The sequence below is a fragment of the Anolis sagrei genome, chromosome 1 (genome assembly GCF_037176765.1).
Source record: "Anolis sagrei isolate rAnoSag1 chromosome 1, rAnoSag1.mat, whole genome shotgun sequence".
NCBI classification, from domain to species: Eukaryota; Metazoa; Chordata; class Lepidosauria; order Squamata; family Dactyloidae; genus Anolis; species Anolis sagrei.
The window spans coordinates 61226075-61243809 of NC_090021.1; the positions used below are offsets into that span (position 1 = coordinate 61226075).

General features: G+C 41.8%; 1 protein-coding gene across 1 annotated transcript in view; it reads right to left on the reverse strand.

Moving 5' to 3' along the window:
• Positions 1-17735, reverse strand: part of NUP133 (nucleoporin 133) — a 40985-nt gene that overhangs the window by 2426 nt on the left and 20824 nt on the right. The window contains exons 20-24 of the mRNA XM_060753808.2: positions 16654-16812; positions 15526-15661; positions 14497-14615; positions 3694-3774; positions 2430-2494 (exon numbers count right to left, since the gene is read on the reverse strand). Coding sequence (XP_060609791.2) covers positions 2430-2494; positions 3694-3774; positions 14497-14615; positions 15526-15661; positions 16654-16812 — 560 coding nt within the window. The remainder of the gene's footprint in view (positions 1-2429; positions 2495-3693; positions 3775-14496; positions 14616-15525; positions 15662-16653; positions 16813-17735) is intronic.

Sequence of the window (17735 nt, forward strand, 5' to 3'; positions counted from 1 at the left end):
AAAAATAAGCAGAGCAAAGCAACAGCCGCTGAGTACTCAGAAGTCCAATTCTAGTTAGAAAGAAATATGTTAAGATGGGAGGGTAGCTTTGACTTATTTATTTTATTATTTAGTTATTACTGGCATTTGTACCCCGTCTCTTCTCAACCCCCGAAGGGAGACTCAGGACGGCTTACATTAGTAATGGTGCAAGACCGCTGCATCACAATTACAATAATATAACACAATCAAATACAAAACAATCATTAAAACCAATACATATAACATTAATTAAAGCAATAAAACAAAGTCACAATGTCATTGCCGCAACGCCATTCCAGTCAATGTCCATTATGGTGCAAATTATGTCTGCTGCCCGAAGGCCTGGTCCCAAAACCATGATTTTAATTTTTTGTCTGAAGGCCAGGAGGGATGGAGTCGATCTTATTTCATTTGAGAGTGCATTCCATAGGTGGGGGGCCACAACCGAGAAGGCCATTCCAGTCAATGTCCATTATGGTGCAAATTATGTCTGCTGCCCGAAGGCCTGGTCCCAAAACCATGATTTAAATTTTTTGTCTGAAGGCCAGGAGGGATGGAGTCGATCTTATTTCATTTGAGAGTGCATTCCATAGGTGGGGGGCCACAACCGAGAAGGCCCTGTCTCTCATCCACACGCATTTGCGATGTTGACGGAAGTGAGAGCAGGGCCTCCCCGGATGATCTTAGGTTGCGAGATGGGACATAGAGGCAGATGCGTTTGGGCAAGTAAGCTGGACCAGAACTGTATAGAGCTTTATATGTCAAAACCAGCACTTTGAATTGGGCTCGGAGGTGGACCGCCAGTGTGAACTGCTTGTGAAAGCTTACAGGAGAGGCACATTACTTTCAAAAATAAATGAAAGGACATGGAGTAGTCAGTGGCCTCAGAAGCAGTCTTGGATCTTCACACAGCCACAGCGGCACATTTGTTCAGCCAACTTTAGAGACTGGGTAAGAGAAATGTTAACACTGGAGGGCAGAAATGGCAGCTCTGATTTGCAAGGCATCTTAGGAGTCTAGTACAATCTGCAAATAGGCAGATTCTAAATAACTGTATCTAACAATGGAGGGATGCACTTTGCTAATTCTTACTATAGCAGATGCCCTGGAGGTAAATTAAATATACAACTAACAATTCTCATCTCAAATTGGGAACTGACTCTACTCCCCTCCCCCCCCCCCAAGTTTTCCATAAGGCAACAAAAGTTGGTACATTATAGTATTTAAGAGCTAATGGTTAATAAATTTCTGTTTTGTCGAAGGTTTTCATTTCTGGGTTCCGATGTTTCGCCTGCATCTATGGCAAGCATCCTCAGAGGTTGCGAGGTCTGTTGGAACTAGGAAAAAAGGCAGACTTCACAACCTCTGAGGATGCTTGCCATAGATGCAGGCGAAACATCAGAACCCAGAAATTCCTGTTTGTCTTAGCCACATCTTGATGGATAGCTTTAAGCAAGGCATTGCAAGTTCTCACTGTATACAAGGAAATAAGATACACTTTTAATCAAACCAGGTTCTTCTTGAAGAAATGTTACTGTTCTGAACTGTCATCGTACGGTATCTGTATAGCTTGTTAATATGAGGAATGCTCACACTCCTGTCAGCCTGCCTATTCTCTAAGACCAAACATCAAGGCCTTTCTCTATGGATCTCTTGCACAAGAAAGATGAAAACCATCCACAAGGAAGGGGGCTTTCTTCAAAGTGATGAACTAGTGATGGAATGCTTTCTCTCTGCCTTGTATAAACGCTGTTATTATTTAGGCATCAAGCAGGAGGTGTTTAAAAACTTTTTGGTGATTTAACTGAACAAATCTTAGTCTGTTTTAAGTGATCTATCATTTTGTTATCTTTGTGTTTTATGCTGACTGGTGCCCTGAAACAGTACATACTGCTTTTGATATTAAAAACTAGGAAAAGTTGATAACATGAATTATAGTGAGTCATCATAAAACGACTGAATATGGAAATTTGGGAAGCAGAATCCTGGGAGATCCATTCCATCCAGTTTTCTGCAAAATGCTTTCATACAAGCTGGTTATCAGAGAATTTGTACGTTTCCTTTGTTTCCACTTTGTGTTTTGTGTCAAATCCTATAGACCAGTGATGTCAAACATCTAGCCCTCCAGGTGTTTTGGACTTCAGCTCCCAGAATTCCTGGCCATTGGACAAGCTGGCTGAGGCTTCTGAAAGTTGGAGGCCCAAACACCCGGAAGGCCATAAGTCTGACATCTCTGCTATAGAATGTCAGCTGCCTTGTGCTCTCTGGTGGTCTCTTATTCAAATGCTAACACAACCCTAACCTTCCTAACTTCTGAAGTGGGATGAGATCACTTACTAGAATAGGTTGTTCTGGAAGCATAAAAAAAGAAACAATTCACAGAAATAAATAAAATTGTATATGCTTACCCATCTCTGAGAAGAGCTTTGCAAAGTATTTTAAGTTTAAGATCATATATCTCAACTTCTTCATCCTTCATTTAAAAATATTACAATTAGACATGAAATAGCAGAGGAAGTACATAGTCATCCATTATAATTACATGCAAATTTGGTAAGTTTGAAAGAAACACAATGAAAGCAGAGATTTCAAGTATACTTGCCACAAATAATTATTCTGAAGGAAAAGGGGATAATATTTACTTTGGAAAAGAGGTTAAAGCCAAATCAGAACACACATAAAAAAACATCAAAACATCAGATGTTGAAGTAATTAACAGAAAAAGAAAAAGGCTCCAGCTTAAGTTGACTAGCATGGGGGTATCAGAGCTACAAGCAGCAACAAGTAGCTTGTGCAAAATAGTAATTATGTTTCTCCATAAAAAGAAATATACAGTCAACCTTCCACATTCACCAGGGTTAGTGGGGAAAACACAAATTAAAAACTTTGTAAACGTGAAAAAGCAACTTTCTAGGTATTTCTAGGTCCTTCAGGGTCATTTTATGGTCAACATCTGCTGGAAGATAAGCAGAGTTGTGCTAGAAGGCCAAGAGATTCCTAGAGAGACCACGGATGTCAAACTTAATGTGGAGAGCCAACTATAATATGATCCTAGCAAAGGGGGAGGAAAGATTTGAGCAAATCACCAAGGGCCAAGAGATATGAGAATATTCAGCTGCTCAGGCGTTTTTAAATTTCCATGAGAGAGAGAGAGAGAGAGAGAGAGAGAGAGAGAGAGAGAGAGAGAGAGGTAGAAACCTCATCTAGAAGCAACCTAAGCATACAGAATGAGGTCCTATGGCATAAGGAAACTAACAAAGTTGCATCCTTAAGAAAATGAATGCAGTTATGTAAAAATGGAAGGGAAAGTAAGAAATGAAGCTTCAGGAAAAGCTTTGAGAAGACTGAGAACTAAGGAGGAGCTAATCAGTGAAGGGCCCCCAAAAAGAAACATTTTGTTTTACATTCTGGAAATATGAAAAAAAGGGAGAGAGGGAAAAACCTCCGGAGAGTCCAGTGGAAGGGCAGGAATGGTTAAAGATAGACAAAGTAAAAGCAAGAAAGTGCTTGAAAGACTGAACAGTGGTAGAGACAGGATGCTGAGGAATGGAAGTTGCCATAGGACTTCAGGAATCAAAAATAATACATATGGTGTTTCAATCTAACAGAAAAAACAGCTTTAGCTATTTCAAAATTAAGTCAAAGTTCAGCAAAACTAATTCACTCTCGTACCTCATCAATGTATTCCAACAGATCGAGTGCCTTCTTGAAGTCATATTCATTAGCCCTCTTGTTGTCACTGCATATGTACAACTATTGTAAGATTGAAAGAAAATATTTTTTAGATTCCAAAAGAGTGTAATTTTAGACAAAAGAGATCATTGTGGGAAGACTACCCCAGATTCTAAGTTGTGTGACCTTTTCACTGAAATATCCCTCGATTCAGCTGTAGGTATTTTTTATAGTAAGAAAGACTGTAAAGGTTTTAGAAATGCATTCCACCCATATGACAATGGAAAGACTACACTGTGTGTAAGATTGCTATATGATCAGCTTCAAATGCACATGCCATTTAAGGTTGTTGCATTGCTTGTCTATTGTGCAAGGAATGCAACTCCACAAATAACTGTAACTATTCTATATTTAAAAAATGGTTCCCAGTAACAGACACACACCTAGAAAAAAAGAAGAGATTTTTACATTGACCATTTGATATTGCTCAATAGGTAATGGAATTATGAAAGCTAATATTCAGAGAAGTAAGTTTACAGGAATACTTGTTCACATTCTCTTGTCAACTCTCCAGTTAGCTTTGTTACATGAAAAGCCTGTCTGGAGGTTTGTGTCCCTTGAACTATGAACTGTTTTGGAAAAAAATAAATAAAACAATTGTGGCTGATAAGAGCTGGTTATGGTATGTAAAGACAGCTGTCCAGAAGCTGGGTCTCATACTGTGAGAGCCATGACATAAACAAATATCCAAAAGGGGGATATGTATAATTTTGGGAGATTTCATTTTCCAAGAGACCAACATTGTTCAAGGTAGACCATAAATTGACAGACTTTTCAGAGGAGAAGACAAAAAGGATGCATTAAACCACACACACCCCCTCCAGATCTTGCAGAACCCCAGTTATTTTTGGGGAGGGGGCTTCATTAGTTTGTGATTTGACAAACAGCCATTTAAAATAATGACTGCTTGTTTTAAAAACAAGAGCAATATAGGATTAGGATCCTCTGGGGAAAAAAATAGTCAATGAGACCAGGGAAATATAGGTTGCTTACCTGTAACCGTATTTCTTCGAGTGTCCATCTGCGAAATTCACACCTATGGGTTTCCCTTTGCGCATGCGCAGAAATCCGGAACATTCTAAGTTTGATGAATAAAAAAATGATTATTTTAAGGCTCCGCCCACCTCCCCGCCCCCTCGGTATATATATCCCGCCGCATGCGGGTGAGCTCTAGTTCCCCAGCGCTAATCGCAGCTAGGTATAGAGGCATGACAGAGGGGAGGACGGGCGGGTTGTGTGAATTTCGCAGATGGACACTCGAAGAAATACGGTTACAGGTAAGCAACCTATATTTATTCTTCGTGTCCTCTGCGAAATCCACACCTATGGGTGAATAGCAAGCTACTGACCTGGAGGTGGGTCATGCCACGCAGGAGAAGAGGACAGCTCTGCCAAACGCAGCGTCTTTCTTTGCTTGTATGTCCAACTTGTAGTGAGAGGCAAACGTGGAGGGAGTAGACCACGTAGCTGCTCTACAGATTTGGTCCAGAGGGACTCCTCGAAGAAAGGCCTGGGACGTGGACACCGAACGTGTCGAGTGAGCCACAACATGAGAAGGAGGTTCTTTCTTTGCCAATTGGTAAGCTAGTTGGATAGTTGAAACAATCCAGGAGGCCAACCCTTGAGAGGATATCGGGTGGCCCAACATGTCTTTTCTGTATTTCAAAAACAACCTAGGTGACTTCCTATAGGTGGAGGTCCTATGTAGATAAAAGGAAAGTGCCCTCTTAACATCGAGGGAGTGTAACGCTACCTCCAACGGGGAGGATGGGTTGGGGAAAAAAGCTGGTAGGATAATATCCTGTGACATATGGAAATAGGAAACAACCTTGGGTAAAAACGTAACATCGGTCCGAAGGACCACTTTGTCTTCGTGGAACCTGATATATGGAGGATCTGAGCGGAGGGCTGTTAGTTCGCTCGATCGTCTAGCAGACGTGATGGCCACTAGGAATGCCGCTTTCCAAGACAAGTGGGAAATGTCGGCAGAGGCCATCGGTTCAAAGGGCGGTTTTGACAACTGAGATAACACTAGTTCTAGGCTCCATTGAGGTGAAGGGAGGGATGCAGGAGGGTGAACATTTTTATAGCCCTTGAGGAATAATTGAATGAGATGGTCTTGAAAAAGGGACGGCAAGCCGAACTTTCTACGGCCGGAGGAAATTGCTGCAATGTAGCATTTGACCGAAGAGAGGGAAAAATTTTTGTTGGAAAGGAGCACAAGGAAATCCAATATCACAGGGGTGGGAGCTGAAAGGGGCGTGTGGCCTACTGTTTGTGTATACTTTTGGAAGGATGACCACTTATAATGATATGACTTTTTAGTAGTTGGTTTATGGGCGGCTAGGAGAATTCGTGAAACTTCATCGGATAGGTTTAGTGTGGTCTGATCCTCCACGCCGTCAGGGAGAGGGAGTGGAGGTCTGGATGGAGGACTAGTCCGTTCTCCACTGAGAGAAGGTCTGGGGTTGGAGTGAGACGGAGGAACTCTTTGTTGGAGATCTGGAGAAGGGGAGCAAACCAGTGTTGGCGTGGCCACCAGGGGGTGATCAGGATGCAATCTGCATTGTCCTGAATTATCTTGGCTATGACTGGGGATAGGAGAGGGAGGGGCGGGAACAGGTAAAGAAGGCCCGGAGACCATAGGAACAGGAAAGCGTCCCCTAGACAGCCTGGGGATGCGCGGGGTCGGAGCCTTGCACAATAGAGAGGGCAATGTGTGTTTACAGGGGACGCAAACAGGTCTATCCTGGGGACGCCCCACTTGCGAGTGAGAGTCTTGAATTGTGTGTGATGTAATTGCCACTCGTGATTGTTCTTTGAGGATCTGCTTAGGGAGTCCGCCAGTATGTTGTCCTGGCCTGGTAGGTGGATAGCTGTGAGGGTGATGTTCCTTTGGATGCACCATTCCCAGATTCGTGTCGATATGGATAGCAGCGTCTGAGAGCGTGTCCCCCCCTGCTTGTTCAAATAATATTTGACTGCAGTGTTGTCTGTCACAATTTGGATTTTGCGGTTTGAGATGATGCGGACAAAGGCTCTGAGGGCCTTTTCCACTGCCATCATCTCGAGTGCATTGATGTGGAATTTGCGGTCCCGAGGGGACCAGTGGCCGCTTACTGTGAAGCCCTTGAGGTGCGCTCCCCAACCTGAGTTGGAGGCGTCTGTCGTGAGGGACATGGACGGGTGAGGTTGGATGAAAGGCATCCCTGATTGAACATTGTATTGCTTTGTCCACCATGAGAGGGAGTGGAGGACGGAGTGTGGTGGGTATAGGATTCGGGATTGAGGTTCCCGTAGAGGATCGAATGTCTTGATGAACCATCTTTGCAGTGGTCTCATTCTTAGGCGGGCAAATGGGGTTACATTTGTGGTAGATGACATGTGCCCAAGGATAGATTGGATAGCCCAAGCTGAGGTTCTTCGGGACTGTTGGAGGTTTAGAATTGCTCGTTGAAGATTGACGAAGCGATCGTCCGGGAGGAAGGCTTTCTGAAGGGAGGAGTCTATGACGGCTCCTATGAACTGGATTCGTTGAGTCGGAGTGAGGTGGGATTTTTCCTGGTTCACGACCAGGCCCAAGTCCTGTAAGAGAGATAAGGTATAATGAATGTCGTTGTATAGCTGTGTCTTTGATACAGAACAAAATAACCAGTCATCCAGGTACGGAAAAACCACAATGTTCTGCTGACGGAGGTGAGCCGCTATGACTGACATGCATTTTGTGAACACCCTGGGTGCCGTGGACAACCCAAACGGGAGAGAGTTAAATGAGAAGTGGTTGTCTTGGACTGCAAAAGTCAGAAATCTGCGGTGTGATTCCCTGATTGAGATGTGGAAGTAGGCGTCTCGTAGGTCCACCGTCGCTAGCCATGCTCCTGGTGGAATGAAAGGAAGTATGTTGGGAAGTGTAACCATGCGGAACTTGCGTGGTGTGATGAAAGTATTGAGCCTGCGAAGATCCAGGATGGGGCGTAGTCCCCCATCCCTTTTGTCTACTAGGAAATATCGAGAAAAGAAGCAGGAGGTGATATTGTGTGTGGAGTTAGAGGATATGGCGCCCTTTTGAAGAAGGGAGTGTATTTCCTCCCAGATCTCTTGAGAGGGCTGTGTAAGGAGGACCTTCCCCACAGGTGGGTAGGTGTCAAACTCTATCGCATATCCCCTTTGAATTATGTCTAAGACCCAGGCATCTGTAGTGATGGATTGCCATGCTGGAAGAAAGAATTGTAGTCTATTGAGGTATGTGAGTGGTGGTGTATGTGTGGGAGGGGAAATGGTTTTGGGTAATGATGTGCTAAAAACGACGTTTAGAGTTGTTAGAGGGTCTGGTGCCACGGTACTGACCTCTGAAAGGGAGCTGAGGCCGCCTCGGGGCCGTAGACTGGGTGTAGGATCTTTGACGTCCTCTGTAGAAGGAGGTATTATAGGGTCTGTTGTAGTAATGAGGGCGATAGTAGTATGAGCCCCATCGTTGGCGTTGATGGGAGTAAGGTTGCTGGTCATACTTGAAGACGGTTTGTTTCATTTTGTGAGAATGTTCAAGTTGTGAATCAGTCTCAGGATTGAATAGACCTGCCTCATCCATGGGGAGGTTTTCAATGAGGGTGCGTTGAGATTGAGAGAGGATAGCAGCCCTCAGCCAGGCATGGCGCCGAAGGGCCACGGAGCCTGCAATGAGTTTGCCAGAGGTGTCAGCTGTGTTTCTCGCAAGATCTTTTTGCAGAGATGACAAGAGAAGAGCTTCTTCTTTAAAAGCCATGGCAAGTGGTTGTTCAGCTGGAGGTAGTAACTCCAGGTATGGTGATATTTTGTTCCATAGGAGGGTTTGATAAACACTCATATAAACTCCGTAGTGGGCCATGCGTGCAAATAGGCATGCTGAGGAGTAAAATTTTTTGGCCATAGAGTCAAGTTTCCTTCCCTCTTTATCAGAGGGGGAAGTTTGGTTTGGTTGGACAGGTTTTGGTTGAGCATCAGTTACAATGGAATTTGCCTTAGGCATTTTAGATAGCCATGAGGCTGAAGAAAGATCAATACGGTATAAATTTTCTGCCCTTTTGGGGGTTGCCGGGATCATAGCCGGAGCAACACCAGTATTTTTTAAGATTTTTAGTAGAAATGGTAAAGTGGGCAACACAGTGGAAGTAGGTTGTTGTTGTTCAGTAGAAGTAAAGCATGGGTCTACCACAGTATCTGTGGGTTCAGGTGTAGAGAGATTCAGGGACCTGGAAAGTCTTATTAACAGGGCAGAGAACTTTTTAAATTCTTCCAAATTTTTGGGGGAAGGATCAGAATCTGGAATGGGTTCCTGTATGACTGGAGTATCATCAGTGGACTCCAGGTCTACTGTCTCAACCTCTTGGTGAGCTTGTGCGAGGGGGTCTTGGCATGGTTGGGGGGGATCTGGTTCAATGTGTCCTTGTGGAGGGCGAGAGAGTGTAGCAGTAGGAGCTGCATGAGGTGGATATGGGTATCCAAACTGGGGTGGATACTGGGTATTGTAGTCCTTAGCGTGGGTGGGGGGGGGTGGATAATAGAAAGGGTAGATAGGAAAAGGCGGGGGGGGGAGGGTAGAGGTGATAAGGGTAATCTTGTGGGCTATAGAGCTGGTATTGATCGTGAAATCTAGCTCTCTTGGAAGGGTGGGGGTTAGGAGGGGGATGAGGGGAAGGAGAGAGAGAGCGCTGGCGGCGGCGCGGAGCCCGCGCCGCGGAAGTGTGCTGCTCCGAGGGAGGAGACTCCCTCGGTACCGGCGAATCTGGTGGGCTGGGGGAGGGGGGAGGTGAGGATTGGGAGGGTGGGAGGGGCGGAGGAGAAAGCTCCGCGTTCGGCTGATTTTGGAGCGGATCCAGGAGCTCCAGAGGGGGAAGGTAAGTAGGCTCTTCCAGCTGGAGCATGGGAGGGAGGGGATCTTGAGGCTGGAAGGCGGAACCGGGAAGGTGGGAGGCCGGTTCCAGCATAGGAGGGCTCAAGGGCTGCTCGCCAGTGAGTTGCCGTCCCTTTTTTTGTTTTGAAGATTTTTCTTTTGATTTAGCCGACCTCGTGGCTTGTTTTGAGGGCTTTGCTTTCTTTTTAGGCGGCTCCACTGAGGAAGCGTTTGCCTGGCTCGAATCTCGCCTATCTCCAGCGCGTGGAGAGGGAGGCTGAGTGAGCTCTTGGGTTGGGGAAGAATGGGAGGGGGGAGGTAGCGTCTGGGGAGCCAAGGCGCGTTCATAAAGGAGCGCTTTTAAACGATTATCTCTGCCTTTGCGGGCTCTACTGGTGAAACTTAAACATATCTCACAGGATTGGAGATTGTGAGCCTCCCCCAAGCATAACAAACATTTGGAATGCTTATCAGCCTCGGGCAAAGTAGCCCCGCAGGCCGAGCAGTTTTTAAAATACTGAGAAGACATGCCAGCCTGAAGTAGAGAGTAGTCAATCTGTCCGGGTCAGGAGTGGAGAGAGACGGAGTCAGAAGGGAAGTCCTTAGTCAAAAAAGCCGGTAGAGAGTGGGCGAATGTTCCAAGATGCTGCCGGATTAGCGCGGAAAAGGAACTAGAGCTCACCCGCATGCGGCGGGATATATATACCGAGGGGGCGGGGAGGTGGGCGGAGCCTTAAAATAATCATTTTTTTATTCATCAAACTTAGAATGTTCCGGATTTCTGCGCATGCGCAAAGGGAAACCCATAGGTGTGGATTTCGCAGAGGACACGAAGAATAAACATACAATCAAAATTTTCCTAAGGGTAGATTTTCCATTATTGCAATCACCCGAATTACTTAAATGATCCTGGAAAAAAGGTTTGATAAGTAATCTTTCAATTAGTATTTATATCCTGCTTCCTCTCTTTCAAAGGAGAGTCAAAGCAGCTAACAGTAAAAATCATACTAAATTATTTATTTATCGTGTCATCAGCAACCATTGTATTACAATTCTAACAGAGCAAAACAAACACAGAGATTAAAAAGAAAAAGAAAAAAAAAGAAAGAAAAAAAAACCACACAGATTTTGCAAATTTGGTATTTGGTTAAATGTCCTTTGACCAATATCTGGCCACTTGGAATGCCTCTGGGGTTGCCGCAAGAGGGCTCAGGGATCATACTAAATGTAAATTAAAACCCAAAGGATATAAGCATTAAAATAAAATGAAACACAAGACTTATTAAACATACATATTTTATTTTATTTTTAAGGACCTATTAAACTACAGAAAACACAGCACCCTCTGGCTTGATTTTAAAAACATTCTTCTTGAAAAGTCTGTCCAAAAAGAAAGCTTTTAGCCAGCCACTGGAAGGAACCACTCTGGCTTCCCTAGGCAAGGAGTTCCGGAGTCAAGGATTGAGTTAAATAGAAGAACTCTATATTGTGGGTTACAGAAAGTATAAGCAGTCATGGTGCAAATTTCTCCCCATGTCCTTGGGAATCTTTAGAGATCATACAGCTTGCTAAAACAATATATTCCAACCAAAAAATAGCTAGAAGCCCACTTCTGCTCCTTAAAGGGGGGGGGGGTGTATTTTAAATGTTAAATCTTACAAAAGGGCCTTGTGACCTATTTCAAAAGGAATTTGCTATTTCCAGAGGCTTCCCTTTGACTAGCCTGGAAGAGTCAAAGACTGCAGAAAAGTTGTGTGTGTGTGTGTGTGCGTGTGTGTGTGAGAGAGAGAAACATTCACATCCACCCATACCACCCTTTGTCCATCCCTGAGCTAGACGAAGCCTCCATCCTGTGGGAAATGTCTCTGCTCTTCAGTTCTCAAATCCAGCCAACAACAGAACAGATTGTGATCTCCAGCCAACAGTAAATGCTAATGGGGGAAAAGTAATGGAAGGGTATCCCTTTATTCTTTTAAAGCAGTAACTGTGGCTTTTTCCTCTTGTTTCCCTGAGCACCGAAGGACAAAGGATGAAAAGGAATAGAAATACTGCTATGCCAATGACAACTAGCTGGTTAAACCTCCTGGATTAACTTTGCCATGACACTTGATTTTCCCAATGTCTGCAGTCTATGTAGAAAATAAAGATGGCAACAAGTTTTTTTAAAAAGTTCAATTGTTTTACAGTATTTATTTCCAATCACGCCGTCTTTACTTAGCAAGCAGTTTAAAATTGGGACCTGGTAATGACTCAAGATGGGAGATTGCTAGGAAACATCAGAGGTCTTTTTGCTTTGAGACAGCTGTTAAGGACATTTGTTGCCCCTCTCTTCCTTGAATTCTTCTTCCCTTGCCAAAACTAAACATGGATACATTCTGGCTCCTAGTTGTCTCTTAGGATGGTCTCCAGGGAATGGGGAAACAGAGGAGGAAACTTCCTCTGTAACCATGATACAACGGATTAATACTACATTAAGAAATCTGATTTTAATATACTAGCAAAAAATCTTGTTATCAATTTATTATTTATTTACCCTGTTTATACCCTGCCTTTCTCTACCCCAAGGGGAACTCACGGCGGCTTGCATATAGCAATTATTCAATGCCTTAACACATACAAACAGTAAACTTAAAATCAATTTAATTAAAATTAATGCATATTAAACATTTAAAATTACACTCTATATTAATCAATACTTTGTCCTACTTTAACTGATACAAAGCAAACACAAATATTCGATAGTAACACTATTAGACTGTAATAAATCACAACCACAATTCCTTTTCTTTTAAGTATCAAGTTTCATCCCACAGTGGCCTTGCACTAGCAAAAATAACATTCATAACAAAAGGCAGGATGTCCAAATTCGCCAGTTCTGCTGCTGCGTCTACAAGGATTCCCCAGAACTCTCATGAACTGGTGGATTGACTAAACATATCATTTTATGAATTTGTTAAGACATCCTCTCCAGCTTAGGAAAACTTGATATTCTCTGTGATTCTGTCATTCAGAAGTGAATAAGTTGTTATATGCTAACCTTCAAGGCAGCAAACTAAGGATCTCTTGGACTACAAGTTGACTCCTTCTGTTTTGCTTGACAAGGGTCACATATGGAAGTGGGGGGAGGATGGTCTGATTCAAGGTTTGATTTGTATTTAGATCTGTCATAGATGTGTTGCTCAAGAGCACAGAATACATGCATTGCTGAGGGTTCGAGTAGGTTGGATTCCTGCCTATCTTGGTTTGATGAAAGTTTAAGGTTTTCTGTTTTGGGGGAAGGTAAGTCGGAGACGAATGAACGAATGAACAACAACAACACTTTTATTATTAGAGATCTAAATTAACTGATATGAGGCAGGCGTAAGGGGTAAAAGAGAAGCAAAAAGGAAAACAACATGAACTGCGATGGAGAGAATGCCAATATGGCCAGTTTCCAAATGGACATACAGTCTTCAAGGTATTTTCATCCAAGAACATAACATAACACGGAAGGGCAGGCACACAAAAACAGCATTAGAACCATAACCAGCTCTTATCAGCCACAACTGTTTTATTTATTTATTTTCCAAAACAGTTGAGATTTTAGACCTGTTCACTTCTGATGAGTGTGTAATTCTCTGGAGAATTCAATTACACTGTTCCTGCAACTGAATTACTCTGGATTGATTTTCTATGACTAAGGCCATGATAAGGGCGCAGGGCTGGGACTTAGAAGGGATTCGAACTGTGGTCCCACTGGGAGAAGGAACTCAAAGTCTTTGGGCCAATCACTCTCAATTCAAACCACAATGTATTTTCCTTAAGCCAGTGACCACTGCAATCATGACAGATGCAATAGAGACATTACTAATACTTATATGAATATGGAAACAATCTTATTTCTAATACATATCTCTGGCATATTGTTTCCATATTCATATAATACTTATATGAATATAGAAACAATCTTATTTCTAATACATATCTCTGGCACTATAACAGATGTAAATAGTATAACCAAAGACATTTAGATCTATAGAATGATCACGGAGTTTATTTTAAAATTAATCAAAGTTTCTATGATTCCATCTCATAGGGTTCTAGTGAGGATAGTGAGGAGATGTGAGCAATATATACTACTGGTTCCTCATCTTTTGCCTTTTAGATGTGACAGACTTCAACTTCCAGAATCCCTGGCCATTGGCTTCTTGGAGCTAAAATCCAAAACATCAGGAGGGCCAAAGATTGAGCAACAAGTGATGACACCACAAGCTTGAGCACTTGATGAACCAAACTGGGCACAAGATATTATTTGAGAACACAGAAATGCTGGACCACTCCAACAACTACTGTGTCAGGCTACACAGAGAAACCATTCAAATCTACAAGCATGTGGACAATTTCAACAGAAAAGGAAAAACATTGAAAATGAACAAAATCTGGCTACCAGTATTTAAAAAAACTCTAAAATCAGGACAGTAAAAAAAGAACAACACTCAAAAATGGGAATTCCAGATAAAAAACAACCAGGACCAGCTAATCATCTCCCAACAAATGATTCCTCCAGGCAGGAAGCAGCCAAGCCTTGAAGCTGCAAGACTATTCAATGCTAATCAAGGTGATAAACTGCAGCATTTACACTTGCCTCAAACAGACAAGAATTCTTTCTCCCACCCTGGACATTCCACAGATATATAAATCTCACTTGCCTTGTTTCCAACAGACCTCTCAACCTCTGAGGATGCCTGCCATAGATGTGGGCAAGAAGTCAGGAGAGAATGCTTCTGGAACATGGCCATACAGCCCAGAAAACTCACAGCAGCCCAACATTATAAATAGCTGAGAAATTTACATTAAGAGAAAACAATACTCTTTAAACAAATAGAAATGCATACCTCAATCAGTTCAGGGGCACTTAATACAGGCATTTCATTGAGGTTAAAATTTCTCTCAGCCAACAACTGTTCAGGGAGAGTTTCCTGATGCAACAAAAAGCGTTCTTGCTCAGCAATTTCTGTAAACAGTAAAAATGCATACATTATTATCTCTTAATACTATATTACAGTTAATGGGTCCATGGACTATGAAAAAAACTTGTTTTCCTAATTATTGAACTTGCCATGAATAAGTCAATTTCGGCATAAATCCGAAAGGTCATTGCAATGTTTTATTTGGAGAAAACAATTGTTAGCTGATTATCCAAGGTCACCTGGCTTATACAAATAGGTAAAGGTAAAAGTTTCCCCTGACATTAAGCCTAGTCGTGTCAGACTCTGGGGGGTGGTGCTCATCTTCATTTCTAAGCCAAAGAGCCGGTGTTGTCCACAGACACCTCTAAGGTCATGTAACCAGCATGACTGCATGGAGCACCGTTATCTTCCCCCAGAAGCAGTACCTATTGATCTACTCATATTTGTATATTTTTGACCTGCTAGGATGGCAGAAACTGAGGCTAACAGCAGAGCTCACCCTGCTCCCTAGATTCAAACCACTGACCCGTTCAGCAGCTCAGCGGTTTAACCTGCTGCACCACCAGGGAGTCCTATTCAAATAAGTATGTTTTAAATAAAACAATTCATGGAAATAATTATCTACATAACTGTCACAAGGTATTCTGAGACATTAACTAACTACATACATAGCAAAAGAACTCTGCTAATTCAATTTTGCACCTGGAATTTAAAAAAATAGCTTGTATTATTTTCTGTAAAACTTCTTTTTAACACAAGTGTACTTATGCTGAAAGTGGCTTTTATAATTAACAGCTTACATTATATTACTAATTATTTAATGTTGGGTTATTGTAATGTTTTTGTCTAATATTAAAATTGATTTACATTCAGTAATTGTAGGAGAATATGACAGTTTGTACAGCTAATTTTTCTCCTTTCCTCCTTCTCCCCAATTATGAAAACAAGGCCTACCTTCAGTTTCTTCATTTAGTATCACTTCTGATCTATCAGAAGCCAGGACACATAATTTGCTCAAACCAAGGAGAGTTTTCTTCTTTGCAAAGTAGCGAGTTTCTGTATTAGCTAAATTCTGCAGTGTTCGGTGAGCCTAAAAAAATTAAATTTCAGATTTTTACAAATTTCTGAAATGTTCTGAAAATGTATTCTTAAATACTAATTATATGGCATATAGTTGGATATCAAATTAAAGTTTCACAAGTATCTTTTTAAAATTCTGAGACTACTGAGAAAGTAGATTTACATTCTGCGGACTACGTATCAAATGTGTGCATCCTCACTAGGCTGAAAGAAAGAGTTAGCAATGTAGACATTCAATAGAATAAGTCCAGTGAAAGGATGAGGGGAGGGAGGAGGAGGAGGAGGAAGAAGAAAAAGAAGTAGAGTAGGTGGAAGTAGAGGAAAAAGAAGGAAGAGGAAGAGGTGATAAATCTCTTATACATAGCAATGTTTCAAATAAAAGGGTTGCCTCATACACATGTTCTTTCTTACTTTAGGTACAGTTAAGTTATGTTCCAGAGAGACACTAATGGAAGAAATTCTGGTTGTGGAAGTATTCTGCACACTGTCATGGAAAAGGCATTTGGAAGGCTACACAGAACATCTTGTGAAATGCAAGCATATGTTTGCATGTTGATACATATCTTGCAACATTGGGGAGGACAAACAAATGCAGAAGGGCAGAGTCTCAATCTGTGTTTAATATTGGACAAGAAATGGTACAAAACGATGACTGAAAGAAACACGCCAGTGGATTTTCAGTTATGTTTTCTCATGCAATAGCCCTTCTGTTCCTGAAGGATGCCTCTGGACTCAGCTTACAAGTTAATGCCAAATATATTCACAGATTTCTTCAAGTATCCTTCATTCAGAAGACTCAATACTTTACAGATAACAAAATTAGGTACAAGATACACAGATATTCTCGATTGTTTTGTACAATAAAGGAGGTGTGTACTTGTGTATAGAGACTCATGTTGACAAAACTGAAGCTGAGTATGAGATAGAGAGCAAGGAAAAGCAGAGCACTAGGGGACTTTCATTAATGACATTGTTAAACTAGGTTAAAATTATAAAGCCTACCTTTTCAAAATCGCTACTGTTGATGTCATGCAGCCAACTGAGATGCTCATGGGCTTGTAAGAAACTGGCCAACTGACCATGTTGAGCAAGGGGCTGAGATAACAGCTTTCCTCGTTTCCCTTTCTCCAAATACCAGCGGAAAAGGAAATCTGAAAAATTCTAAAATTCACATCTTTATAAGTACCGGTTTCTCAGAATTAAAAATAACGATCATCTAAAAATGTTAAATATATTTTCTCTCATCAGCATTTTAGTAGAGAAAATCTTAGTATATATGCTATCAGTTATTTCACATACATATGTTTACAATTCTGGTATGCTTCACTAGAGGATGAATAAGCATTTATGAAGAACTGAATCTGATGATAATTCTGAACAATGTTCTTATGATTTTGCTTCATTTAATCTAGTGGCCTTTTCCCTTTCAAACAGCACAATGTTCCAATTCCTCAGGGTGGATGGGGCGCCATTCAGTTTGTGACGCAATACCAGAATTCAATCAGGCAGAAGCATATTGGAGTCACTAGTATTGCCAGAAAATAAGTTTTAGGCTCTGATGTATTTATCTAGAATAAGCACACAATTTAAGCAACTATATTTTATTTTATTTTGAATACAGATTTCAAATAGTATGTATTAGTATGCAATAGTGCTTTATGCATTTCAGTTTCTGTAAAGCAGGACCTCCAGACTTTGATACGTTCCCCTAAACATGGCAGCCCCTGTTCCTAGAGGCTTAGGAAACTTTCTGGCATAATATTGGTTATAATGCAAAATGAGGGGTTAGGTTACGGATATGAATGAAACATTTATACATTTCCACTGCAAAAGTAATAAATACACTTTGCTCAGAATGTTATTATGAATATAAAACACACTTTTAAAAAAAGTACATCAGTTTTGAGATGCTCTGTGGCTACAGTAATGGAAACCAGCCAAAAAAAATAATCATATACTAATGCACTACTAATGGATAACGAAAAAGAACAGACCGCACCAAATCATCCTTCCTGATATTGTGGCCCCTCAACTCTGGAACTCACTCCCTAAGGACATCAGACAGGCCCCAACTCTGTCAGTTT